Here is a 27,984-nt window from a genome sequence, read left to right as displayed (position 1 = left end):
ATGTTTGATTGCCAGTGGTGGACAGTAACAAAGTATTTTTAGTTCATTTGCGAATCGGACTGATCTGATTGCAGCTGCTCTCGAGTCAACAACTCACTGATTCAATGATTCATTCAAAGCGAGTCTCTGGTTAACTGAATTACCCCTAGATATTACTGAATTATGTATATATATATATATATATATATATATATATATATATATATATATATATATAAAATGTAAAATTATACAAGTATATAAAATTATAAAAAACAAACAATCATCGATTTGTACTTTTTAATTTTAATTTTTTAGTACATTAAAAATCAAGTACTTTTGTACTTTTACTCAAGTAAAATTGGAAAGGAGTATTTAAAACTTTCACTGGGGTAATATTTTACAAAGGTAACAAAATTTTACAAGGTAAAAAAACCCTAAAATAAAGTGTTACCTTTATTCCTTATAGGTGTTTAGCCTTAGCAAACACCAACATTGGTAACACTTTACATGTATTAACTACTCTATTTATTAATCTTCGTTAAGGTTAGTTAATGAAAATACAGTTGTAACAATCAGAATCAATTGAGGTTTAAAGATCAAACATGAACTCACTTGCAGGCTCGAATGACCTCAGCTGCATTGTTTCTGATGTTGATGGCATTGAGTGGCATGCTCTGCTGCTCGATTTCTGAGGCGATAAAAGTCTGCTGACCTCCGCTCTCAATCTTGACCAAACGGATCGTCAGTTCTTTCAAAGGAATTTTAGACAACTCCTGCAGATTTAGGAGATTGACCCGGTCTAGAAGTGGAGGTCTGTCGGAGAGATTCACAGTAACAGAGGTTTGTTTGTTGGTTCTGGCAGATGCAGATGATGCTGTGGCAGATGTTTCAACTTTTACTGTGTCTTCTTTCATAGTCTCTTTTTTAACATCAGTCTCTTTTTCTTTCTCGACTTCTTTAAGTTCTGTTTCTCCATCTTTCATGTCAATTTGTTGGTTTTCTGGGAAAACCTGTTTGGTCCTGATTTCCATTAGTTGCTTGTCTGAACCTTTAGAGGAGGAATCCGTTGTCTCGGTGTCATCCTTTGCTGTTTCCTTTTTAGTCTCTCCTCCCTCAGTCTTTTCAGGATTTTCTCCTTTCATGCTCCTACCAACTTTTCTTAGAGACCTCATTTGAGCTTTCTGTCTGACCCGGTCTCGTTCATTTTCTCTCTCAATAAACATGGGACCACTGACTTTCAAGGCCTTTGACATGGGACTGGAGTTTTGAGTGAGCAGTAGCTCGCAGCTGTGCACTAGTTTAGCCTGCAGGGTGGCGGGAGACATCAGAGGTTCCTTCTGCTCCAATGATGTGCAGGTTGGGTCTTTAGCTGATTCAGCTACTTTGGTCTCTGTTTGTTCATCCATCTTCTGCACCTCTGTTTCCTTTTTTTCTTCTGCTATTTCTTCCTCTTTTACCTTATTTTCCTCTCTTTCTTCCTCTCTTTGACTCTCTTTATCCTTCTCTGTGGGCTGGACCTGATCTGGGATATCTGTTGTTGGAGATGTGGCAGGTGAACTATGCTGGTCTGGAGGGTGGATCTCAGGACCCAAGGACAGAGATGATGAGTATTTCACCCCAACTAAAGCACCAGGGGGAGGCCGACCAAATGGTCCTCCCCTGTAAGTGTATCTATGGCTGCCAATTGCTGAGGTTTGGGATTTGAACGTGTCCATTTGGTGTAAGTGTGGTTTGTTGGGCTCAGAGCTGCTTGATGCATTAGGACTACTATCTTTCTGCTCTCCTTCTTTCTTTTCTTCATCCTCTTCCTCAGTGTCCATTGCTTTAGAGGACTCAGAAAAGCCATACAACTTGGCCAAATCACTGTGGCAATAGTCAACACCAGTGCTGATCTCCACTGAGTCTCTAAATGGAGATGAGTGTGTTGGACTAGGTTGTAGCACTGGCCTCCTCAGAACTCCAATCATATCTTCCTCTTTCCCTTCCTCATCATCACCTAAGTCTGACACCGGAGAGCCCTGCCAGCTCAGAACAGGAGGGCTTGTTGGTGGGTCCAACCTTAGGAGCTCCTCGCTATAGGTGCAGTGAGCAGGGAGAAGGTCCGGGGCACTATGCAAACCTGGGACACCCTCCTTGCTTCTAATTGGTTCTTTACAAACCTTCTGCTTATCGGGAACAGTAGGTTTGGACCCACCAACCTCATGGGTCTCTATACTGTCAACATCGCTAGTGTCTATATGTGCAGGCTCATAGTCTGATTGGTTGCCAACCTCTAAGGCTTTAGTATTGGCTTCATGGATTGACTGGCATGGAGAATAATGGTTATTATTGACAGGAGATTTACAAGGTGGGATGAACCCTGAGGTATGTCGAGAGAATTCTTCTTCTCTGTGACTGAAATGAAGTGGCTCGGACAGTAGGTCATCCAGGAGAGGTCCCGAATCACTGGGGTACAAGCGTCCTAAACTGGGAGATGCTGATTTCGAAGTGGGCATCTCACTCTTCCTGTCTTCATGCTTTCCTTGTTTTCTCTCCTCTTTTGCTCTTCTTTTCATCTGTCCCAACTTCCTCCCATTTTGATGTATGTTTTTCTTATCATGCCCTTTCCTGCCTTCCCTCATCTTTTTCTTTTTCCTGTCCTCCAGTTTTTTCTCCATCCTTTCCTTTGTGTCTAACAGCTCTCCTTCCTCCTTTCTCTCCTTCCTCTTTAAACGATCCTTGTGCCTCCTCTTGGCTTGAATGTGTTTCAAGAGTTCAGTGTCCAGCTTGCTGAGGGAGCTCTTGTGAGTGGATTTGAATCCAGTCTGGTGTTTAGAGTGTCTGCTCTTCTTGATTTCTGACCTCTGTGCCCTCTGACCTCTGTCTGAGGTTTGAGTGGTGGGTTCAGAAGGAGAGTCTGAGTCTCTCTGATCATGTTTCCTTAACCCAGTCTCTGGGTTCCTCCATTCTGTACAATCTCTGACTCTACCCTCAGCACTGCTGTATGGCTGAATGGGACTCCGTTGGCGGCTTATGTGTTTGGATGCGCTTGGACGTTTTCTGTCCCCACCCTCAGGCTGTTGGGATTCCAGGCTAGAAGTGGAACGCCCCATCTCCTGTAGAAAAAACAAATGCCCAAACATGTGACAAGTCTAAACTAATACAAAAGGGCAACTCAGTATACATGATTTGCTTTTTGAAATGTAATCTTCTCTGCTTTTTCTGTTAATTTATATAGACTTAGTTGACTCACACTGCCAGACTTTTGACTATTGATATCAAATCTTGGATATTATTCTGGCCAAGAACGCCCACTTAGACCGTCTGTGGGTGTGTTGTCTGAGGCTGAGACTAGTTCTTTAAAAAATGGAGCATAACACTGAAAGGAATAGTTGTCACAGAAATGAAAATTCTTCAATAATTTACTCACGCTGTTGCCGTGTTTTCCAGAGCGGCTCTGTGTTTTCCAGCCAGGCTGTGCTGTGTTGAATCTGGGCTGAGGTACTGAGGTGACTGGGCTGCTGGAAGGGCCAGTGTGCCTCTGTGGTGGAGGGAGCTGGTGCTGCTGATTGTAAGGCACACTGGTGAGGTTTGCTGGTGATGGGCAATCCCAGCCCCCTTTGGCCCCACGGGGATGGGGGCCTGAATGATCCCGGACCGGATGATGGGGTGGCCCCTGTTTGGTGGGTTTCTTGCTGTGGGGGCTCTGGCTTATGGCAATGTTGGGTGGTGATGGAAGGGAATATGTTCTGTAGGTGTGATCTCTCATGATTGAATGACTGGACTCCTTTCAAATAAGAGAAAGAAGGATGATCATGAGCAGAACAAAGTATATAATTGCAAGTTATATATTTAATGTAGGAAGTCTGTGATGAGGGCTGTTAATGTGTTAAATTGACTTGTCTTAATTCACATGTGTGTGTGTATAGTGTTTTAAACCTCCCCAAAATAGCTGCTGTCTTCAAGGTATACAGAGAAAATCAAGTACACAAAAAATACAGCTGAGACCACTGGTCTACCTGAAAGCGAGAGGGGGAGGACCTCTTCTCAGACAAGCTCCAGGGCATTGAGCTTTTGTATGCTGGGCTCCAGGGCCGAGGTGGATGTGATGGAGGTGGGCGGTTGATGAAATATTTCTCTCTTGGGTGGAAATTCTGCAGAATTTTTCAGGAGTGAAGCATTACATCTTAAGGATGTTCTCATTCTGACCAGCAGATGATGCTTAAAGACTACTGCCCCTTTACAGTGTTATAACCAAAACTTTTTGATTGACATATAGCCTAACCTTTTGGTTCTATAACCAAAACATTAACATAGAGAAATTCAAAATTGTAAATGTAATTAATAGTTGTTTGTGAACATTAATTTTAAAGAGGAAAAAGAACATGACTGACCTGGTGCAAGCTGATGCTTCTACTCCTCTTGCTGGGACAGTCGTCTCGTGAAGGGGATGGGTCACGGAGGGGTGGTGAGATATTGTGAGGAGGTACTGGACGTTTGAGAGAGGGCCCTTGGAAATTCCTGGACTGAGTTGACTGTGTCCACTTCTCTCCCTGGGTCTGTGGGGAGCGCCCAGTGGAACGCTGCTGCTGGTGCGGACCCCCATACTGAGACAGGAAATAACATCAAGTCAGTCAGGAAATTAGGTTCTTTTGTGATTTGCTCATCTCTGACAGCACTGTAACTTTCATATATTTGGATGAAAGTCCCTCACCCTGTGCGGCTGGCTGCCGTGATTGTTGCTGCTAGAGAGGTGTCCTCCACAGCCTGAGCTGTAGTTAAGGGTGGAGCGTTCTGGGTTGTGGTGCTGGTTCTGTGTTGGTCCGCAGCCCCTCGGGACCCTCTGCTCCTTTCCAATGCCTCTGTCTCTGGGGTGAGTGTGGGGTCTGTCCCTGCTGAAACCTGGAGGTCTGTCCATGAATGAAGATGAATATGAACCATGAGTGTCACACAGCAGTGTTCACATAGGAAATTTGCATATTATCTGTACTATATAGCATGCAAAATTAGTGCATGTCAAATTAAAGTATTTTGAAAATCTAAATTATATATTTATATACAATTATAAAATAAAACTATAAAATAACTGTTTTATCATAATTTTATTATAAAATATAACATAAAATAATAATATATATTAGGTGTGTGAAGAGACAGTCAGCTCACGAGATGAGAAATGAGATTGAGTTCATGAGAACGAGATGAGACGAGACAAGATTTTTAAGAAATGACTAGAAAAATAATGTTCAAGGCAATACTCAAGGCAAGCACTTTAAAAGGTTTTGCCACAAACTCAAAGTTTCATATGGGACTTTTCAGGCCTTAGAACTGTACTTGATTTATGAGCTTCTATAACTTTTGAGCTCCTAACTGAACTCCTTTCCACAAATTTTTTTTGTCTTAGTTTTTTGTTGTTGTTGTTGTCTTAAAACAGTTTTGTCTTAGTCTTATTACGTGCAAACAATAAGTGCAACCATAATCAAAGTACTCTCTCAATATTCATATTGCAAATAGAGAGCAACTTTTTCTTCATTATGATACAGGGCTTAGAGATGGTTACTGCACAGCCCAGCCTAAGATAGCTTTCATATCGGGAGATATTTGCATCAGAGAGCCGCTTTAAATATGCAGGGTATTGAAATCGCGTTTGAATGTGCGTTCACATTTTACTTTCGCTTTCGAGATTGCGCATATTCTGTGAATAGGGAACGGCGGTGCTGAGCGCACATTCTACAAGATAAGACATTTGTCAGACGCTTAGGCTCCGTTGAGCAACAAATCCTCCACCCTGGTCATGTCAGTCGTCACTTATTCTCATCATGTGATCAGTGCACTATGTACTCTACTGCTAGTGTTGGATGAGCTGGATGGGATTAAAGTGACTGTTATCCAACCAAATTAAATGGTTTTTATTCCTCTAAAAAGCAAAATGACAGTGGAAGCGTAACACAAACGTAGCAGTGGCAATTTCTATGCTAAATTCACCCTCACGCTCCGTCATGGCGATATCACGAGACAGATTTTCACCTCGACGAGAAATCTCATCACATTTTAATCTCGCAAGATTTAATGCCACAAGATCTTGTCACACCCCTAATATATATAATAAATAATAATACATGAATTCATCAAATTATGTGTGCAAAAATGAGAAAAATACATCATCCAAGTGAACAAGTGGTGCAGTTGCAGTAGAGCAGTGACTGTGCTGACTATTAACAGTGCTGTACATATGTAGTATGCAAATTGGGATTCAGTTTACAAATCAGTACTATTATAGCAGCAAAGGAGGACTGACCTGTTGTTATAAGCTTTGTTTGGGTAGTTTCTTCCTGCTGTGTAGTTTTGGGATGGGGATTGATAGTTCCCTCCGCTGCACCTGTAAATAGAAGAACCGAGGATTTAAAAGCTGTAATACTCATTGAGTTAAAAAGAAAATGTAAGATATACATAATAAAACGGTGTTCAAACAACAGATGTTATGCTTTTAAATGTATGTGGAGAAGACCTGGATGGAGGAGCCCAGTGCCGGTTGCTGCCTGGGGCCCATGGTGCTCGATTCGGCCCAGAAGAGGGGAAGGAGTCCCACGAGTTACGTCCAGAATACTGCTCTGCTATGTGATACATTCAGCCTGAGGCGAGACAAACACAAACACATACAAAAGCAATTACTGTTGTTGTTTACTCGTGCTGTACCTTGTTGTGGAGAGAAGAAAGCATCCTGCGAACACTCACCACACTGATGAGTCTGAGAAACCCTCCACTGCAGATCTCAACAGAGATCACAACACTCTCCCTCGCTTCCAATTCAAGTTTTTCTGCATGAAAGAGAGAAAATGAAATAACAAGGATGAATAAAACTGAAAGCATCCTTTCATAATTTGACATGATAAGAGCAATGCCTTGTTTTTGTAATCTTCTACATTTCTTGAGGAAAATTAGTGGTGATGTTCATTAAAGTTTCTAGGGCATTCTTCATGGTCGCTAGATGGATGCTCAGTAGTCAAAAGAGCCCACCTTCAAGTCTCTATGATTTTTTCATCCCTAGATATGACTTGGATCATCCTTTAATGTAAATCTGATCTTTCACCCATTTTATTGTCCAACCGGTATCGTTCTTGTCAAGTCACTTACATAGCGCTTTAAAGCAGTTTAACAGTAATAAATTACAGAATCAATGATGGAAACTTCATCAAATTCTGTTGTGTAAGGCATCTCTAAAAAGTGAAAAATGTAATTATTCAGATCAAGTCAGTTCAGTGTTGATTCAGTTCAGTTCAATAACAGTGTAAAGTTCATCATTTGTGAGTTCAATTCAGCTATAAGCAGTTCTACAGAAGGCAATATATTGTAATAATAGTGAATATCAAGTGTCTTTTAACCCCAACTAAGCAAGCCAAAGGTGACAGTGGCTAGGAACCCAAACTCCATCAGGTTACAAATGGAGAAAAAAAAACTTGGGAGAAACCAGGCTCAGTTGGAGTTCTCCTCTGGCCTAAATGCACATGTATGTAGCACAATAATGCGGGACAAGTTACTGGTTTCATTATAATGATTAGGGTATAAACAGACCTTTAGTATGATTAATAGTAATAGTGATGTTTGCCTTAGCACAGTACACAGGAGGCTAGAAACATACAGACAGATGGAAAGCCAGTGAGAGAGGGGAAAGTAGAAAGGAAATCTTCAGGATGTGCTCTTGTAAATGATGGTCAATATCAGTTTCCTGAGAGAAAAGACAACATGGCTCTCTGGTAGCCACAAGCAAGTTACAGTGCATCCGGAATGTATTCACACCGCTTCACTTTTTACACATTTTGTTATGTTACAGTCTTATTCCAAAAGGGATTAAATTCATTATTTTCCTCAAATTTCTACAAACAATACCCCATAATGAAGTTTCTCCCATTCTTCTTTGCAGGACTCCTCAAGCTCCATCAGGTTGGATGGAGAGCGTTGGTGCGCAGCCATTTTCAGATCTATCCAGAGATGTTCTATCGGGTTCAAGTTTGGGCTCTGGCTGGGCCACTCAAGGACATTCACAGAGTTGTCCCGTAGCCATTCCTTTGTTATCTTGGCTGTGTGCTTAGGGTCGTTGTCCTGTTGGAAGACGAACCTTCGCCCCAGTCTGAGGTCCAGAATGCTCAGGAGCAATGATGTCTCTGTACATTGCTGCATTCATCTTTCCCTTGATCCTGACTAGTCTCCTAGTTCCTGCCGCTGAAAAACATCCCCACATCATGATGCTGCCACCACCATGCTTCACTGTAGGGATGGTATTGGCCAGGTGATGAGCGGTGCCCGGTTTCCTCCAGACATGATGCTTGCTATTCAGGCCTAAGAGTTTAATCTTTGTTTCAACAGACCAGAGAATTTTGTTTCTCATGGTCTGAGAGTCCAGGCAGGCTGTCTTGTGCTTTTTACTGAGGAGTGGCTTCCGTCTGGCCACTCAACCATACAGGCCTGATTGGTGGAGTGCTGCAGAGATGGTTGTTCTTCTGGAAGGTTCTCTTCTCTCCACAGAGAAACGCTGGAGCTCTGTCAGAGTGACCATCGGGTTCTTGGTCACTTCCCTGACTAAGGCCCTTCTCTCCCAATCGCTCAGTTTGGCTGGGCGGCCCACTCTAGGAAGATTCCTGTTGGTTCCAAACTTCTTCCATTTACGGATGATGGAGGTCACTGTCCTCATTGGGACCTTCGATGCTGCAGAAATTTTTCTGTACCCTTCCTCAGATCTGTGCCTCGATACAATCCTGTCTCAGAGGTCTACAGACAATTCCTTGGACTTCATGGCTTGGTTTGTGCTCTGACATGCACTGTTAACTGTGGGACGTTATATAGACAGGTGTGTGTCTTTCCAAATCATGTCCGATCAACTGAATTTACCACAGGTGGACTCCAATCAAGTTGTAGAAACATCTCAATGATGATCAGTGGAAACAGGATGTACCAGAGTTCAATTTTGAGTGTCATGGCAAAGGCTGTGAATACTTATGTCCATGAGATTTTTTCGTTTTTTATTTTTAATAAATTTGCAAAGATTTCAAACAAACTCTGTTCACGTTGTCATTATGGGGTATTGTTTGTAGAATTTTGAGGAAAATAATTAATTTAATCCATTTTGGAATAAGGCTGTAACATAGCAAAATGTGGAAAAAGAGCTGTGAATACTTTCTGGATGCACTGTAACTCAATATCATGTTTGTGGCTACCATGCATATTGTGCTGCATCCATAACACAACACAACGTCCTTTACTGTCAAACAAATAAATCTTATTCTGATCTTCATAACACCCACACACCTAACATATCTTTGAAGATTTTTTTTTAGCACTTGAATGACACTTCCCCTAGATTTGACCGAGGCAACAGATCAAACATGCAACGCTGGAACAAGTTCAACCTCAAGCATCTGCAGCAGTCCACAGGAACCTTTTCGTTTTATCTCTGTCCCCCACGTTCCACTCCACCCACACCAACTGTCCTTTATCATAGGAAAGAACGTAACAAGTATGCAAACGTGTGTGAGGTTAAAGGAGGGCATTTGTGCTCTTTCTGGTGTGTGAATAGCTCAACTATCATAGTGTAAAACACCAGTTGTGCATTCTGATCCAGAACAGGACAGAGCAACTGTGGGCTCTTTGTGTTTGCTAAAGGATGTTTCACCTCTTATCTGCAGCTCATAATAGCACATTTAACACACACTTAATTAAACACAGACTTGACCTTTGACACATTTGCCAGACGTGGTAAACATTTGTATGCTTCTTTCACACACATATACACAGCATTGCACTAGCACATAAAAACACAAACAACATCTTTTATATTGAGAGCTCTTGTTTCCTATAAACAGCAAACAGATGAAATTGAGAACACATGGTGACATTTTGCCTCTGAAATTTCAGAAGAGATTTAAACAACAGGCATTTCAATCCACATATTTTTATGCAAATTTTGCAATATTGTATAAAAAAATGCTGGATCGTAACACCAGATTGTGAAAATTTCCAAAATGTGCATAAAAACATACGCTCACTTGAGGTATATATTTTTTTCAGTAAGAAAATTCTTAGATGTGCATCGTAAAGTCAGTCACGTGACTGCATCAACATGTCATGTGACAATTCATATAAATGCTTTATTCACAAATTGTCTTAAAGTCAGCTTGAAAAAAAGTATCCTATCTATTTTTTGCATATTATTGATCTTGTGAATGATTCATCCATGCATAACATGTTTCATTTTTTTAAATGTCATAACTCAAAATTCCAGTGAAACGACATATGATATGCCGGATTTCAGATTTTACTGCATTCAGATCTGGCCTATATTAGTAACAATGCCAAGACGAAACGTGCAACGCTGGAGCAAGTTTAACATCAAGCACCTGCAGCATTATGAAATGCTAATGCTAATGTAGGTAGCCCTAAGCCTAGGACACACCAAGACGACTTCAAAGAACTAGCAGTGACCGACGGTGTTGGCGCCTCGCGTCGGCTGCATCTGGACCAAAAAGCTGCGCTTGAGCACACAGTACAGACTACAGCCAACTGCAAACTGGCACTTTCTGTGCCTGCGTGTAAGGAATTACCTATCAAGGATATACGAGATATATACGCATATATGAACATAAACAAAGCGGCAATTGCTTATCATTTTGAATATCAGCTAGTTGATTACTTTCTTCATTTTAAGCAGCTCATGTTGTTATGAAAATATTCACGTTTTGGAATGCTCGGGTTGGATAACATAACCAGCCTTAACCTTAGACCAGCCTTCTGTCTGTGCCGTCTTGACTTACTTGTTCTCTTTCATCACTTTCACTTTAAATTTTGAGCACTGACTCGCTAAACTGAACATCCAAACCAGAGTTCCCATTCTCACCGATGGCCCGACGCCAATTCAACATGCTGAATCAAGCAAACTGCCGCCGACCTGTGGAACACGCCGCAAAAACTAGCCTGACAGATGTTCGCCGATGGCCCGACGGCCAACCATCAGTTTGGTGTGTCCCGACCTATAGAATCCCAGTGAACTGTTCTGATGAATTAAACCCAAACACTTCTCATCAATCTCCTTAGACCAAATTATCTCGGTTATTCAATCCTCATTAATTTTATAGCTCAGCACTCATACTGTATGTCAACTATGACTTACTATCATAAGGAAATTTAGGAGAAACATCTGCGATAAAGGTGATACATCAACGAAGATCTATGATAGAGCTATGAAAGAGCACCTCTGAGTAATAAAAATATCCTTTGTTCTGCCAACGCTCATGTAAGCGTCCTATCCCATTGTAATCAAATTTCAAAGCAGATCAACAATGCAATGTCAAACAGGTTGAGCTATATCAGATTACACAAAGCTATCCAGGTATATCACCTGTTCAGTGCAACTCTCACAGTGTACCTCCACCAGCGAGGATACAAAACACAATGAGGCAAGACTGACGTGCATGAGTGGGTTGTGTATGCTAACGTTTTTATGAAATGCTAAAGTAGGTAGGCATAGAAACCCAGCAAACTGTTCTGTTGAAAAGGAAGTGGTTCTAACTTCCTGTAAAAACGTGACTCTGATGTGCAGCTGTGGTCGTGACCTCACATACACACACTGCTGAAAAGTATCTCACTTTTACAATGTGTCTGAAACGGAGTTTTCTCTTCATGTTTTTAAGTGGATTGTGATTGTGGCTGTTATCAGGCCTCATTGGGACGCATGAGTGAAGTATCGCACATCTCATGGATGAGTACAGCTTCTTTGCATTGCATTCAAATGAGGTGCGATTCAGGCAGACAGTTGGAGAATCGTCAGAAGAGCTTCGCCTCACAAATCTTCCTCTTAGTATAAGCTTTCATGAGCTTCTCCAGCTTCACATGCATGCACTTAGATTGAAGAGAGATAACATTAGAAAAATAATGGGCCTAAGGCAGTCCAGCACTGTCTTAAATCTTTTCCTCCCATATCTTGCTCTCCTTAATTTAATCAAGTCCATGTCGGTAGCCACAGTAATTCTGCTTTTGCATCATAGTTCTACACGGTTCATGTGATATAGGCATATTTATGATGTTAATCAAAGTTCTTTGCACAAAACACACATACGTTTAGTTTATCTATGTTTAGTCAATTGTCTACTCTCTGTCTGAATTAAACAGTAATTTTTTTTATTTTTTGTTGCTGCACCTTTAAGAATCCTATGTAAAATGCCTTTTTGCATTTGAAATGAGTAACAGCAGGTATGTTGTGATGTCTAATGTAGTTAGCGCTTCCCATTTTTAATAAGAGCCAACATTAAAATGTAACCGATACTGAAATTAACCACATTAACGATAAAATCAGACAGAAATGTTTATGGATCTTGTTAAAGGTCCCGTTCTTCGTGATCCCATGTTTCAAACTTTAGTTAGTGTGTAATGTTGTTGTTAGAATATAAATAAAATCTGTAAAATTTTAAAGCTCAAAGTTCAATGCCAAGTGAGATATTTTATTTAACAGAAGTCGCCTACATCGAACGGCCAGTTTGGACTACATCCCTTTACTTCCTTCTTTAATGACGTCACTAAAACAGTTTTTTGACTAACCTCCGCCCACAGGAATACACAAAAAAAGGGGGCGTGGTCTTGTTGCGCTCCCACGGAGAAGAGCAAGAGTTGCGTTTGTAGAGTGTGTTTGTCGCCATGTCGTCGAAACGCTGTTATTTTCATCCCGCAGTCCAATCACCTTTGTTTGGCCTTCCCAGGGACGCTGTACTTAGAGATCAATGGTTACAATTTATGTTTAACTCGGTTCCCGAAAATTATAATCCACATGTAAAACTATGTGCAGCACACGTTATGGTAAGAGGCGTGACCTTTCCGGGCAAGGTGCGCTAAGCTGCTGTCGAATCACAACACAGGAACCGCTGGCACAATCAGAACTCGTTACGTATTTCTGAAGGAGGGACTTCATAGAACAAGGAAGTCATCAGCCCGTTTTTATGACAGTGGAAACAGCGGTATACAGATAAGTAAATTATGTGAAAAATACTGTGTTTTTTTACACGCGAAACATGAACACATGTTATATTGCACACTATAAACACAATCAAAGCTTCAAAAAACCACGAAAAACGGGACCTTTAAAAATGAACTTCTGCCCTTTTTTCCTAATGTTGGGATCCAGAAGGATATGCAGAGCCAGAACGGTATGGCAACCTTTCCCACATTTTGCTCTTCTGTTGTTTTGGAATAATCTTTACTTTCCCATTAAATTATTGACATTTGACATCTGAAATTTTATAACAAGCCATTTTGGATGCCTAGTTTTAATAGTCTTTTTGGGCCTATTTGTAATGATATTAACAGTTTAAAACACCAAAAAGAAAGCTTGATAGAGCCCACACAGTCTAGAATCCACATCGAAGCCTATTCTAAACTCTACACTGACTTGAATTACTCAAAAAACTAAAGCCATGAATTTGGTTGAAAACAAAGAGTCTACGGCGACTGTCCATTTGAAACAGATATCTCATGAGAGCAGAGGGGAACCACAGCAGGAATCAAACAGCCAGAAAGAGAGAGGAAGAGTGGGAAGGGAAAAGATAGGGGCACCACTGCTGTCGGGAGCATGGATATTGTTTTACTGACTGATATATGAGAGAAATTCAGACTTGATATTCAGCTCAAAAACCCCACGCACACTGCAGACGTAAACAAAAGCAGCTAGGCCGAGCAGCGAGGGGTTTCCTGTTTAAACAACTGAATTAGATATGTTGTGTCTCCTTTTTGAAAGCTAAGTACAGATGGTGTTACAGACACAAATATAGACAACGATCTAAAATGGCACAGATCATGCAAGAAAATTTGAGGTTTTATTGATCAGTTTCAGTTTCAGACGCAAAACGACATCCAGTTTCGAAATCACACACACAGTAAGACGCCTTTTATTATTGTACTTCATATCAAGCAGGACTTTGTTGTGGAGAAACCGGTCTCATAAAACAGACAATGTTTGCTGATGTGAGACCCTTGTCGTAACCGCACAAATGTGATTATTTACTACGTTGTCGAATGATCAGCCACATTTTCTCTGCGAGTAATTCTCATGGGATTGCTGTCTCGATGTCTCTTTCTCACATTCTAATTCTCAGCTTTCATGCTTAGTAGAGGTGCCATTGATGCTGACAAGTCTTTAAAAAAGCGACGTGCTATTGCAGCTGTTGGGGTCACAGTTGGTGGCTTTATGATTTGATATCCAATCTGAGAGGCAGATATTGACATGTACACATATCTCGTATTACCCTAAATAAACAGAGACAGAGAATCGTTCTCGCGCATAAGGCTTTTATCAGATAAAGAGTGTGTTAAATGTGTGTTGTAATAGGCTGGACACATTTGGGGGCGGATTTGGGTCATTAAACATGGGACAGGAACAAACTAATTTGATAGAAAAGAACTTTGATGTAAAGCATGTGAGAGGAAAAAAGCCATCCCTGTTGAAAAAAACAGCACATGCTGATTAGGTATGTTTTTTGAAGCATGGCAGCTGGTTTGAGCTGGTTTAAGCTGGTCCTTAGCTGATCATGAGCTGGTGTAAGCTGGCCAAGTGCTGGTCCTAAGCAACTAGCTCCAGCTCAGGACCAGCTTAAACCAGCTCGTGACCAACTAAGGACCAGCATAAACCAGCTGCCATGCTTCAAAAAACATACCTAACCAGCATATGCTGTTTTTTTCAACAGGGATGCCAACAAACTCTTATAGTCTTTGCAAACACACTCGCACATACACACTCTCTACCCCTGATTATTAAAGGAATAATGGACCTTAAAATGAGAATTGTTACGATGAGAAGTTTAGAAAAGAGAATCAACTGTGTTTGGCTCCACTGATGTTAAACCTGGCTTGATGCGTCTTCATGCACCAATTTTGAATATGCACAGGAACAATTCTGAAGCCACATGATAGTTTCATATGATTTTGTGTGAAGAACAGATCGAAACTTGAAGAGTAGCTCTCAAATATCATTCACCCTTAGCATATCAATGGTTTTTGGTGTCAATGACATATATTCTGGCTTAACACGTCTTCACGAGAGATATATGATTATGTGCAAGCGCAAATGAGATTTGGGAGCTGGTGGAGTGTGAGATTTTCATTGAAAATGAACTGAAATTTCAGTCACTTCATTATTCAAAGCTACTCAATGGTTTTAGAAGATGTACAAGACATACGTAACACTTTATGACGGTACTTTTATGACCCGTTTTGTCACTTCTCAGCTTAACATCCCCATCAATATATTGTAGGCTTTCAATATTTGGAAAATAGCAATGTGATTCTTCATAATTTTTGTGTTACACAGAATCATTCCAGGTTTGAACAAAGAGAGCGAATGATTTACAGGTGAACTGTCCCTTTAAACTGTCCCTTTAAATCCCTAAAAGTTTAGAAGAGATCTTAAAGTTAAGTTAGTCAAAAAACATTCAATGTTTTTCTTTTCTCACTCTTATCATTCCATCTTCATTTGCAGGTGCTGCTAATGAATTGGGTCAACAACAGGGATGACAGGTGACCATGGGGCCCTGAAGGAGGGTAATGTAATGCGTGCATGTGGGTGTTCTTTGGCAGATAACAAACCTAAGATATCTCTCTCATACAGAGAGAGTTAGGGGTGATACTGCTCATGGGGAGGTTGTCTGAGAAAGTTCACTGCAGACACACACACAAACCAAGGCGGTGTCTTTTATTAGATCTGTGCTGAGCTGTAATGGCAGAGATCATGATCGCCAGCTATAATAACCATACTTCCTGTACAAAAGTATTCAATAGAGACCAGCATGCTATTATATTACACACACACACACACACAAAATTGCATTATGTATAGAAGTATCTCCTCTGCAGCTTACTTCACAATTCAATTTGAGTTGTAGAGACTTGCATGGGATTTATTACAAAACATTTACAATCAGTCACATTACTACACAAAGAAAAGGAAAAGGAACCGCATGAAGCACAAAGACAGAGAAAGTAAGCCGGAGAGGCCGGTATTTAAGTGACTTGGAGAGGAGAGAAGAGTGTTTCTCTCTTGAGACACACAAGCATTCTTACCTTGCAGGTCAGAGAGGAAGAGAAGGACACTGCTTCCTGTTTGCCCAGTGATGGAGCGTAATGTACCTTTAAATGTTTTACCTTTACCTTTAAATACACCGGATGACAGCCCTGACAAAACGTGCACACGCTCTGTCTCATGCACGCACACACTCACACAAAAAGAGTAAGAGGACTTACGAACGAAACGCCAGTGACAGACAGGAAGCGAGCTTCTATTGTCAAAAAGGCGAGCGTGCCTGATCCATTCTGTCTCCTCTCTCAACACATTCTCTCGCTTTCTCCTACATTTGCACCCTCCTCTCCTGCCTTCTCCTTCAGTAGACAAAGAAAGGAAAGGAATGGAACGAGAAAGCAGAAAGAGAGAGAGAGAGAGAAATAGAGGGAGAGACAGTGAAAGAGGCAGAGAGAGTGGTGTTGAGAGAAGATAGCCCAACCCCCTTCTACCAGCCAGTCTGCTTTCATTTCTTTTCCTTTTTTTTGCTTCTGCCTCTACTACCCCTCCCCCACTCTCCATCACCTCTCTCTCCTTCACTCCATCCTCATTTCCCCCCTCTCTCTCTCTCTCTCTCTCTCTCTCTCTCTCTCTCTCTTCACAGCTAAAGAGTACAGTATGTGTTTCCAAGGCAACCAATCATAAACTGTTCATTGCACACCAGCTCAACATTACAGGAGACATTCAGAGCTCAAAACAACGATCTCACCTGAGAAGAAAAACACATGCAAACATGGAGAGCACGAGAGTTCCTGAGGGAGATTATGTGGACTTGAGAAATTTGAATGGCTACTTATGAAGATTCACCTGTTTGGTTTGCATCGTCCAGTTTATTTTGCTATTCGTTGAGTGATTTCAGATACTGTATGAGGATTGGCATGTTGTTTAGATGACTTTCCTGCTTCTGCATGTACAATATGCAAACCCAAAGGAGTAAATAACAAGACTGTCCACTCGAAGAAATCACTGTTGACTGACTGCTAACAAAGGATTATTAACACTGAACTTAACAAATGCTCTGCTTGAAATAATACACTGTAATTTTATGGCAAAAAAATAGAGATGCACCGACTGCAATTTTCTTGGCCGATTCCATTTTGTTGTTAGTCCGACCTGCCAATGCCGATTTTTGCAGATTCCGATTTTTTTCTAAGAACAATAATTAACAGCATATGCAAACAAAAATCTTTTTCTTCAAAAACAAAAACAAAACAAAAAAACAAGTAAAAAGTCAGTAATAAAATAAAAACAAATAAACAAATTGCAAACAACAGCACAAATAAATGCAATAGAATACAGAGAGCTATGAAACTTAAGTTTTTCAGGTTGATTAGGTTTTTATTCAGGTAAGAAATGATACAGAAATTAAAATAATCAAATGTAAAATAACACCAAGTAGTCTTCATTGTAAAAATTAAATACTGATTAATGCTTGCATTTAAAGTTCTAAAATGTATTCAGTCAAGAGCAGAAACTGATTTTCTTTGTCTTGTTCTTTGAATAAAGGGTTAGTTTACCCAAAAATGAAAATTCTGTCATTAATTACTCACCTTCATGTCATTCCACAGCCATAAGACCTTCGTTCATCTTCGGAACACAAATTAAGATATTTTTGATAAAATCGGATGGCTTAGTGAGGCCTCCATTGACAGCAAGATAATTAATACTTTCAGATGCCCGGAAAGCTACTAAAGAGATATTTAAAACAGTTCATGTGACTACAGTTGTTCAACCTTAATGTTATGAAGCAATGAGAATACTTTTTGTGCGCCAAAAAAAAATAAAAATAAAATAACGACTTTATTAAACAATATCTAGTGATGGGTGATTTCAAAGCTTTACGAATCTTTTGTTTCAAATCAGTGGTTCGGAGTGTATCCAACTGCCAAAGTCACCTGATTTCAGTAAACGATTTCAGTTACGTCATAAGTATTTCGAAATTTAAATGGTTCACCACTGGGGGGCGTGACTTTGGCAGTTTGAAACCTGTGGGAATGACTAAAATTATGCACAATACAAGCACCATTTAACCAGAGTGAATGAGACGAGTGACAGCGAGGAGGCGCCCGTGCGGGTGTGTGTCACTTCGCCAACGGAGAGAAGAGAGCGAGAACGTGCAGCTGACGTTATTGCCTGTGCCGCTGGCAACAAAATGGATCGGATCGATCGGTGCATCTCTACAAAAAGACCTACTCTATGAAAGTCTGATCTTAAATTCTGCTGTCTGTTGTCTTTTTAAAATCATTATTTATCATTATCTAAATTAAAAACAGTCCGACATTGCCCGACGGCCGACCGTCGGCTTGGTGTGTCCAGACCTTTGGAAACAAGTGCCAAGTTACAGAACATGTTACCTGTTTCAGATGCAGAAAAGCTTCTCATAAACTTGTAATACAATTATATCTGATGAAATAGTACCAAATACACATGATCATCTTTTGCCTAAAATGCATTGAACAGCAGTTACACTAATTCTTCTCTTTTTGCTTCCCTGTTTTTTCTTGAAAGGCCCATCCTGGAGTAACTACAGATTGCACCAGCCATTGCAATGTTTTCAGGTGACACTGATAATTGCTCAGATGATGGCTACACTGTAAAAAAAATCCCGTTGTTTCTACGGAAAAATACCGGCAGCTGTGGTTACCAGAACAATACTGTAAAAATGACATCAAACCGTAAACATACTTACGGAGTTACATGTGAATTTTACATTTTAAATATGTATATTTAACATTGGATTTCAGTAATATTAACATCATTGTTACACACTGTAAAAAAAAATCCCAGTAAAATTTACGGTAAAATAACGTATTTCATTAACTGATATAATGTTAATTTACCAACCTAATGAAGTACTAATATCTGTTTTGTACCTTTATAATACACTGACAGTCACCAAACATAGTGGTGATGAGAGTCACATGATGAATCAAAGTTCATCACAAGCAGCTTTTCCACAAGCTGAGGAGGACAATACTAATATATAGAAGGAGCACACAGTGTCATTCACACACACACTAAACACCATCATGGTAACATGCATGAAATTTTAAAAATGCAATAAACATTAATTTAACAACATTAGATGTAACATAAAACCCTAATGTACATAACTGATTAGAAAAAAATGAGAAAAACTAAGAAGAAACAGAGTTATTTCAATGAAAATATATCAAATGTGAAGTATCACGCAGGGAATTGTGGGAATGTCAATATACGGTTTTTCACTGTAAATTTTACAATGAATTGTTATTTTTCACTTCCAAAAACTGTGAATTTAACGGTATTTTACCGTGAAATTACATTAAATGTACCATTAGATCTATTACAGTTATTCACCGTATATAGTACGGAAACTTTCTGTAAACCAATCAACAGTTTTTCACCGCAGCATTTTTACAGTCTTTTACTGTTAAAATCACGGTCATTTTTTACAGTGTACTTTTGTTCAAAACCTTCAAAAATTATCATAATATTGTAATATTACCCTTATATTGTAATCATTATGAGTACAATTGCTGTCTTACATATACATTGTGTTAGCTTAACTCAATACATGAAGTTCACCGCTGGAAAAATGGGCTTTCAGTAAAACTTGGCTGCCTATTCAGTAGCAAGGTGAAAACTTTTTGGAAATCAGCACTACCTGACTAGAGAATACAGAGGAAAAAAAGGCTGATATCTTCCCTTTTGCAAAATAGATAGGAAAACTTTAACACCCATAATGGACTGGGCATGTTGCTGTCCAAGGCCACTCCCACCACCTATGGATACATGCAGAGTCAAATACTGCCTTGCTTTATTAGGAAATACTTCCTAATAAAAACTTCTAGTCATAATGGCGTTGTATTGCTCCCAGGTGCAAGATTTAAAAGAGCAAACATTTAGCAAACATGAGTTATTTTCGATTTCTGGTAAAGGGTCCAGAGCGTTGTAGGCAGTGGCAAAATGCTGCAAAGAGTTGTAAATATGAAGAGAACACAGCAACAGAAAATCTGAATAACCTCTGTGTTTGTAGTCAACAACATTTCAAAATGGATGACCAGTGGTGAAACACTGAAAGAAACTGCAATTCTGTCAGTTCCGCCCAACCTTCCGAAACAAAACACTGTTGTGTACAGGTAAGAAAGCTGTTGCCATAATGTTCCATTTTTACCATAATGCTACATAAACCTATAATTACTTGACTTTTGCTGACATAAACGTGAATTTCTCGGCCCAGGTAACACAGAGAAAAAGTAAACATTGTTCATTTACCTACTACTGGAATTGTAACAATACAAAGCATGTTGAAAATCATTTTAACCACCACCTATAAAACGGTTAGTTCCTGTCCTTGATTCTGATTGGTCAATAGCGGTGTTTTATTCATAATAATACATGTCTATGACCGCTTCACTCAACGGTTCTGTGTATCACGACACAACACCCTTAGCAACCACTCTTAGCAACGTAAACTGTATGTTCTCAATTGATATTGTTCATTGAAGCTTACTGTATTATGTAGAAGAGTATTGTGAGAAAGAGATCGAGAGAGCGAGTTTATTACCTGCATTTTCCTTCAGGTCAGTCCTATGTTCATAATAAAAAATCTGTTTAAATGTCCAATGTATTATCTTGTCCTTTTAACAGTTAAGGGGTTTTCCCGTGACTGACAGCGATAGTCAACGCATTTGTCAGTTGCGTCTTGTTCGGTGTTCACAATTCAGTCTTTTCAATATAAAATTCTTTGCTACTGACTGACACACTCATACAGACAGTCTTTGCCGCCATCTAATGGCGTAAAGTTGCATTGATACATATTTTTGGTTTTAATATTTATATTGTGTGGTAACCATTTTATAAAAGCAATAAGGTACTCGAGGCTAGTGATGTATCGTGAGTAAGTCATGCCTGAAGGGCGTTGATAGGCGGAGTAAGCGGATTATTCACGATACAGCACAGCCTCTCGTACCTTATTGCTTACATATAACATGTATATTATAGCTGTATATTACTGCCATATATGGACCTTACTTTGATACACTCATCTCTGACTGATAACATAATACTTTCTAAATAGTAACAATGAAATAAGCATTTTCAGTAAATTTGCTTCGAAACAATATGTATTGTGAAAAGCACTATATGAATAAACTTTTTTGCCTTAGCTACCAATATTTGAACTGAATTAAATTAGAAGTATAAGATCAGATGTTTGATATCAGATAGTTAAAATCAGAGGTTTGAGATCAGAATTTTGAAATAAGACTGTTACGGTTATCATCTTTGAGATCAGACAGTTGAGATTGAGACAGCTCAAATTGAAAGTTGGAGATCAGACTGTTAAAAGCAGAAGTTTCAGATGAGACATTTGTGTTCAGGCTGCTGAGATCAGACTGCTGTCTAATCTGAGAGTTAATTGGCAGCTTTACAGTAAACCATTCCTGCCTCGGCAAGTACCTCTTGCCTTTGTTAGAAGTCCCGAAGCACATACGACACAAGGTAGTATTACTGTACACAGCAAGCTGAAGAGCTCCAAAACGATGGTGGTCCAGTAATGACAGTTTCATCAGAACCACAAATTCCCATATGAGGTTGTGAAGTGCTTGGATTGGCAAAACTTTAGGATGTTTCCTAAACCAAGTTTCCTTCACTCCCAAACCATAATAACCACCACCACTGCGACTCACACAGCTGGACCACCTTGGTCCAAACCAGAACCAAGCATAATGTTTCAATTTACTGCTGAGCTGTAAAAGGTGCGCAGTACACATGAGAAGTTAAAGACAGGATTGTGTTTATACTTTGAGTGTTATTATTACATATTTGCCATGTTTTGCTTAGATTTAGCATTAGACTACGCACTTCGAGACTTCTTTTAGTAATAACCCTCCAAAGGTTTCAGGAGATGCTTCGTAACTATGTTAGGATAAACAAATCTGGTTGTGCTTCAAACTTGGTCTCCAAAAACACGGCTGACTCAAGTATCCAAGTTGTCCTCACAAACAATTAATTCTGCAATTACAGACTTCCGGTTTCTGTGTTTGAACGCTGTTCTGGGTTTCAACTCAGGAAGGTTCATTTCAGTCTACAAGGTTACAAGACACAACTCATCTCATTTAACTGACATCACGGTTTCATTCATTACAGCTTTACCAAATGACTCGGGTTAAGCTTCTATATTTAGAAGGATATTTTAGCAGCTCACAGTTGTCTGCCTGTGGTAAAGCTCTGGTGAATGTAGGTCAGTATGTGGAGATAACCATGGCACGTGAGCCATTAAGCCTGCTGCAGGATTGTGCAAACAATAGCTTTACAATGCTTTTTATCCTGGAAATGTTTACAGTATACTGTGAATTGTTTCGAAGTAAACAGTCATTTTTAGAGCCATACTTCCTTTATGAGCTGACATGCATGACAGAGGATGCTGTTTTGTAAAAACCAGTGCATTTTGAAGAAACACTTACTTCTTACAAGATGAAAACTAGCATGCCATTTGGATTGTAATCTCATGCTGGCATTCATTTAATTGCACGGAACCAGAGAGCCGATGTAAGCGATACCAGTAACTACAGTTGCCGGCGATGATGTGAGGCATTGCATCTGTAATGCTACCTCATACACATATACACGCACACACACTGCTGTCAGAATAATGAATGACTGCTTTAGTGCTGATTAATGTGTATGTAATACAACCATACACAACATTTACCCATATGGAACCACATGCACATACTCATTTGCACAAAAAAACACATGCATGTAGCCCTAACTATTATGAGATGTTTTGAATTATGGTCTTTTCTTTCAAATCTTCAGCTTACCTCTTCTCCTCTTCTTTTACCTCCTCTTCTCTCCCCTCTTTCTCCCTTTTTTTTCTACTCCTTTTTCTTTCAAAGCAATTCCAAACCTTTCTTCTCTCTTCCTCTCCTTCCTGAGTCAATCCTGTCGCCTCTGTTCCCCACTTCTCTCCTCCCTCTTTCCCCTCTCCTTTCCTCTCCTCTCTCTGATTCTCAGATTTTCACAGCAGACTCATCCACGTGCACAGTCTGGGGGCGGGGCCACTGCTTGCTGTTCCTGCACTCTGCTCAACTGTCAATCATCTCACCTCAGCCAATCGGAAGAGAGCAGTCTGTGTCAGTCAAAGGATACCAGCAAATATGAGCCCTGGAGGTGGGAAATTTGTGGAAAAAATTTGTGGGAGAAAGAGAGTGTGTCTGCCGTATATGTGTGTGTTTTGGAACAAGGCCAACACACTATGTGCTATTTTTAAACCTCACTGTAGGGTGGCAAAAGACTCCATTTTCTGAAAGAATCAGGTATATTTCAAAGCCTTGAAAAAATCTATATGCTCAATTAAATCTGTTTTGACTGACGAAATATGAAATTGTGGAATTCATCATGGGATAATTATGGTCTCCGATGGTATTTTGATTAAACTGTCTCTATACGTAGAGGTGGATGTGGTCGCTACAGTTGCTATTGAGTTTGTAATGGACCAAACAGCTGCACTGATGCCTTATTTACAACTCTGAGTTCAATGTAATACTGATACATATTATATCACAAGTTTGTTGCTATGTGGTTGTTAAAGTGTTTGCTAGGGCAATGTTTGGGTGTTCTAGGTGATTGCTTACAGAATACCGACCCAAATTAAAAGAGAGCTCACCACAAGTCTCTGTGATATACTCCCTAGCAACAATAAGGATTTGGTTGCTTGTTCAATGTAAGTCTATGGCATTAGGTGATAGGAGATGATAGGCACTAGATGATGTGTGAGAGGAGCAAAAGACAGAAAGGGATAGGATAGGATAGAATATGAAATGCAAAGAATATGATAGGACAGAACAGCAAAAAATGAGAACAGCAATAGGAATAGGAATAAGAAACGCAAAGGATTTGATAGGACATGACAGGACTAGGAATAGGATAGGAAAAAATAGGAAAGGATGGGCCAGAACAGTGATAGGAGAGGACAATACAGAACAAAACAGCAATAGGAATAAGAACAGGAAATGCAAATTATATGATAGGACAGGATAGGAAGGATTGTGACCAGGAGAGGATAGGATAGGATAGTATAGAAGAGGATAGGGTAGGATAGAGTGTGAATAGGATAGGATAGAGTGTGAATAGGATAGGATAGAGTGTAAATAGGATAGGGTTGGATAGGATGGGATAGGACGGGATATTATAGGATAAGGAAGAATAGAATATAAATATGGATAGGACAGGGCAAGGTAGACAGGAAAGAATAGAATACAATAGAATAGAATAGAATAAGACAGGATAGGAAAGAATAAGAAAATAAACGAGATAGGGTAGGAAAGAAAAAAATGGGACAGGAAATAATATGATATAATTAATATATGATATTATAGGGAATAAACGAATAGGGATTCGATAGGATAGAAGAGGACAGGACAGGAAAAAAGTGTGAATAGGATAGGATAGGATATTATGGGATATTACAGGATAGGATAGGATGGGATATTATAATATAATATAGAATATAATGGAATAAGACAGGACATGATAGGAAAGAGCAGGAATACGGATAAGACAGGGTAGAGTAGACAGGAAAGAATAGAATAAAAGAATTGAAAAGAATAGGAATATGAAAGGGACAGGATAGGATAGGAAAGAATAGAAACAGAATAGGATATGATGAAATATATGATATGATATGATATGATATGATATGATATGACATGAATAAGAATGAAAGAATAGGAATATGAATAGGATGGGATAAGATAGGATAAGATAAGATGGGATGATAGGATCCGATAGGACAGGACCGAATCCTATCGAAAAAGAAGAGAGGTGAATAGATGATATAGGACGATGATGAGATATAAGAGTAGATGCTGAGAAAAGTAGAAGATGGATGGATTGGATAGGATAGGACATAATAGTTAAAGGTATATATATATATATATATATATGATAGTAGGATAGAAGTAATAGGAGAGTGCGGGATGACAGTGTAGGAAAGGATAAAAGATAATAGAAGAACAGAGGGGAACTTGAAATGCTTGTGCATTCCTGGCAATGTTTGGTCACAGCTGGGTAGACCCACAGCCTCTGACTGAGACTGAGGCACTTAGACTGAGGCAGTGAGGCAGTGGGTGAAAGGAGGAGGGGGTCTTGCCTACGTGACTTTTTGTGCATAGCACCCATGTACCCCATCTGCCCTGTCCCTATCCTATTAAATAAGGAGAGAAGACAGTGTTCACTGTGAGTACAAACACTATTTGATGGACAGACAGAGACGGTTCATCACAGAAACACACAGACCATAAGAAATAAGACAGATTCCTGTCTGACTGCCCATAGCAACAGCTCCAGTGCTGCACGATCTCCATTGGGCGAGGGTGCCGGCTGCATGATATACCAGTGTTGGCTTGCCAGCCAATCAGACGCTCTGTCTGGCTGAGCTGAATTCCATGCTCTCCATGGTTACAGAACTACACACTTGAGTCAGTCAAACATGGAGTTCTGACATCCATGAACCACATGTGACCGCTGACTCCATGCAAAGAGAAAAACCAGAAGATGTCATAAATCAACTCTGTTTATGTGTTCGTGGTAGTGCGAGAACACACAGAAGACAGACTCACACTGGACAGTGATGCATGAAATAGCTTATTGGAATTCCACTGATGTTACAGAGCCATAAAAGATGCATCTAGTTTTGAGTTGCAGTGTGGTATGCTTCATAAATGTTGCTCTGAATTATTATTCCAACTAGATCTGAAGAAGCTTGCATGTGCAGAAGTTGACGGCACACTGTTACAGGGAGTCGCTATACAGCTGTAAGGCATTCTGAGAATGTTGCTATGTTGTTGCTAAGGAGTGATTTTTAGAGTGTTATAGGTCCTTCTGGTCTCAAGTTCTTTTTTTCATTGATTTCTATGGGATTTTTTATTTATTTTTTGCTTGCATTATTAAATGAAAATCCTAAGCCCAATTACACCTCTCATTTACATACTACACAATTTAAGGTCATGTCATTCAAAACATACTTTATGGGTCATGGGTTCGTTGAGATCCCTAACAACATCAAATTAAAGATATCATTTAATTGGCTGGGACAATGCAAAAATAATTACATATATTACATAAATAATAATGTTAATTTCATGCACCATTTTTTTTTAATTATAAGACATTTGTTACAATCTAACAATTTGTGTGAGGATAAATAAAAATTAGATAAGAAATTAGATACATCAAAAATAGATTAAAAACTAGATGATAGCTAATCCAAAACCTATGAGAACTAGCTCTGCTTGGGAACAGTCTGAACATGCTACATACATGAAATATGACACTCAGTGTCATCATCTTTCAACCCCGATGAAGTCGTGATTATTGGTCAGGAGAGAGTTTAAAGACCCACCTCTTCTCCATGATGATTGGCTATCCCTGCTGTTCATCTCAGTTTAATCAGGAAGAAGCTCCTCACAAACTGGTACCAATGGCACATTTCTACTGGCTGCAGATGCATCGGCATCAGTGACACCATTTTCCATCCAACTGCAGGGATGAAGGAAAAATCCCAGCTACCTGACAGCTGTGCAGATGATGATGATGATGATGATGAGAGAGAGAGAATTTGAATTTTAAGTTCACCTTTATTATTACAATTAATTTATTGTGTGTAAATAAAAACACAAAAACCTGTTCACACTTTATTTTAAACATCAAAGCAAATTCATCATCATTCCGTGTACATAATACTTAATTTATTCCCCATTATTCTATGAGCTTCCACCAACTTCTAGTTTGCATAGCCAACTACTGCACTCTCATTCGAAAAGCTACGAGCCCCAGAAACACGGACACTATGCTTACTGCCCCTTGCCCCAACAGAGAGAGAGAGAGAGAGAGAGAGAGAGAGAGAGAGAGAGATTGAATAATAAACAACCCATGCAAGCGTAGACATGTTATTTCTGTATTCAAATAGTGCCATCTAGTGGTCTGTTTTAGAAATAGAAAAGAGACGCACAAGTGACGAACATCATTAAAACACAATCTTATTGTGAGTGTAACTCTGGACTGACTTGCTCATTACAATATCTAAAAAGTAACATAACTCATTAGTTCTCAATACCAGCTATATTTATTATATAATGTATTCAGAATCTTACCTGCGGAATGAGCTTTGCGGTCTTTCCGGGTGTATGAGCTAATGATGAAGAATTGCGCAGTTTAAATTCCTCCAAGAATGCCCCATAGATCCTTCCTCCACCTGTAACACCACCATCTGTACATGTACCCTCCATCAGAGCTTAATTAATGATGAGCCGAGACTGGAGGACTTGTTACTCTCTGCTGCGTTACTTTTACTAAGGATGAGCGGTTGAGTCACTGAGTGACGTCAGCGCGATTCATCCCACGCGCCGGAGTGTCACTTGGGCTCGTGATAACGAGCTCGTGCAGCGCTACATCGCACGTTTTTAGTTAATTTTTAGTTTGCATTTATGTATTTATTCAAAAAGCTAACCTCACCGCAAGCACAGTTTTAGTAAATTAATAACAGAAAAAATACATAGGCCTAGTTGATGTGTATCTTTTTCTTTATTGGCTTTTGTGCATTTTAAAAACAACAACAACAAAAACCAAAATAAAACAGACAATGAATGGGATAAGATAAATGAAAATCTGCTGGGTTTTCGGGATATAATTGTCCTCAATATTAGAAAAAGATAAGTCGGATCAGTTAGCAAACAACAGTCAGAATAGGCTGAAGTTCTATAATAGTCAAGTAAACAATGCTAGAGGTTTACATGAAATTAATATTGTTTTATATTGTTGTTGGAGTTAGTTGGAGTCAGTAATTCATTCCTGTTCTCGTGCTTGTCCTAAAATAGCACAAGAATGTACACTTGTGTGTTTGTGTTATTCCCTACAGTGCAATCCAGTGTAGTGGCCAAAGGGAGCAG

General features: G+C 39.6%; 1 protein-coding gene across 4 annotated transcripts in view; it reads right to left on the bottom strand.

Annotated features, from left to right (window-relative positions):
* The window catches only part of kdm6bb (lysine (K)-specific demethylase 6B, b), a 37,204-nt gene extending 9,789 nt beyond the window's left edge, over window positions 1–27,415 (bottom strand). Inside the window, exons 1-10 of one of the 4 annotated variants that reach the window (XM_048178113.1) lie at window positions 27,190–27,415; window positions 26,439–26,612; window positions 6,697–6,779; window positions 6,470–6,593; window positions 6,260–6,340; window positions 4,676–4,871; window positions 4,356–4,568; window positions 3,981–4,115; window positions 3,392–3,748; window positions 595–3,077 (exon numbers count right to left, since the gene is read on the bottom strand). In XM_048178113.1, the coding sequence (XP_048034070.1) occupies window positions 595–3,077; window positions 3,392–3,748; window positions 3,981–4,115; window positions 4,356–4,568; window positions 4,676–4,871; window positions 6,260–6,340; window positions 6,470–6,588 (3,584 nt within the window). In that variant the 5' untranslated portion in view covers window positions 6,589–6,593; window positions 6,697–6,779; window positions 26,439–26,612; window positions 27,190–27,415. Of the gene's footprint in view, window positions 1–594; window positions 3,078–3,391; window positions 3,749–3,980; window positions 4,116–4,355; window positions 4,569–4,675; window positions 4,872–6,259; window positions 6,341–6,469; window positions 6,594–6,696; window positions 6,780–16,053; window positions 16,175–16,233; window positions 16,369–22,857; window positions 23,033–26,438; window positions 26,613–27,189 lie in introns of those variants that run through there. The other 3 variants (XM_048178122.1, XM_048178126.1, XM_048178136.1) reach the window with 3 other exon arrangements.
* Window positions 27,416–27,984: the final 569 nt, after the last annotated feature.

This window comes from Megalobrama amblycephala, linkage group LG2, assembly GCF_018812025.1.
Source record: "Megalobrama amblycephala isolate DHTTF-2021 linkage group LG2, ASM1881202v1, whole genome shotgun sequence".
NCBI classification, from domain to species: domain Eukaryota; kingdom Metazoa; phylum Chordata; class Actinopteri; order Cypriniformes; family Xenocyprididae; genus Megalobrama; species Megalobrama amblycephala.
This window is presented reverse-complemented; position numbering and strand designations above follow the sequence as displayed.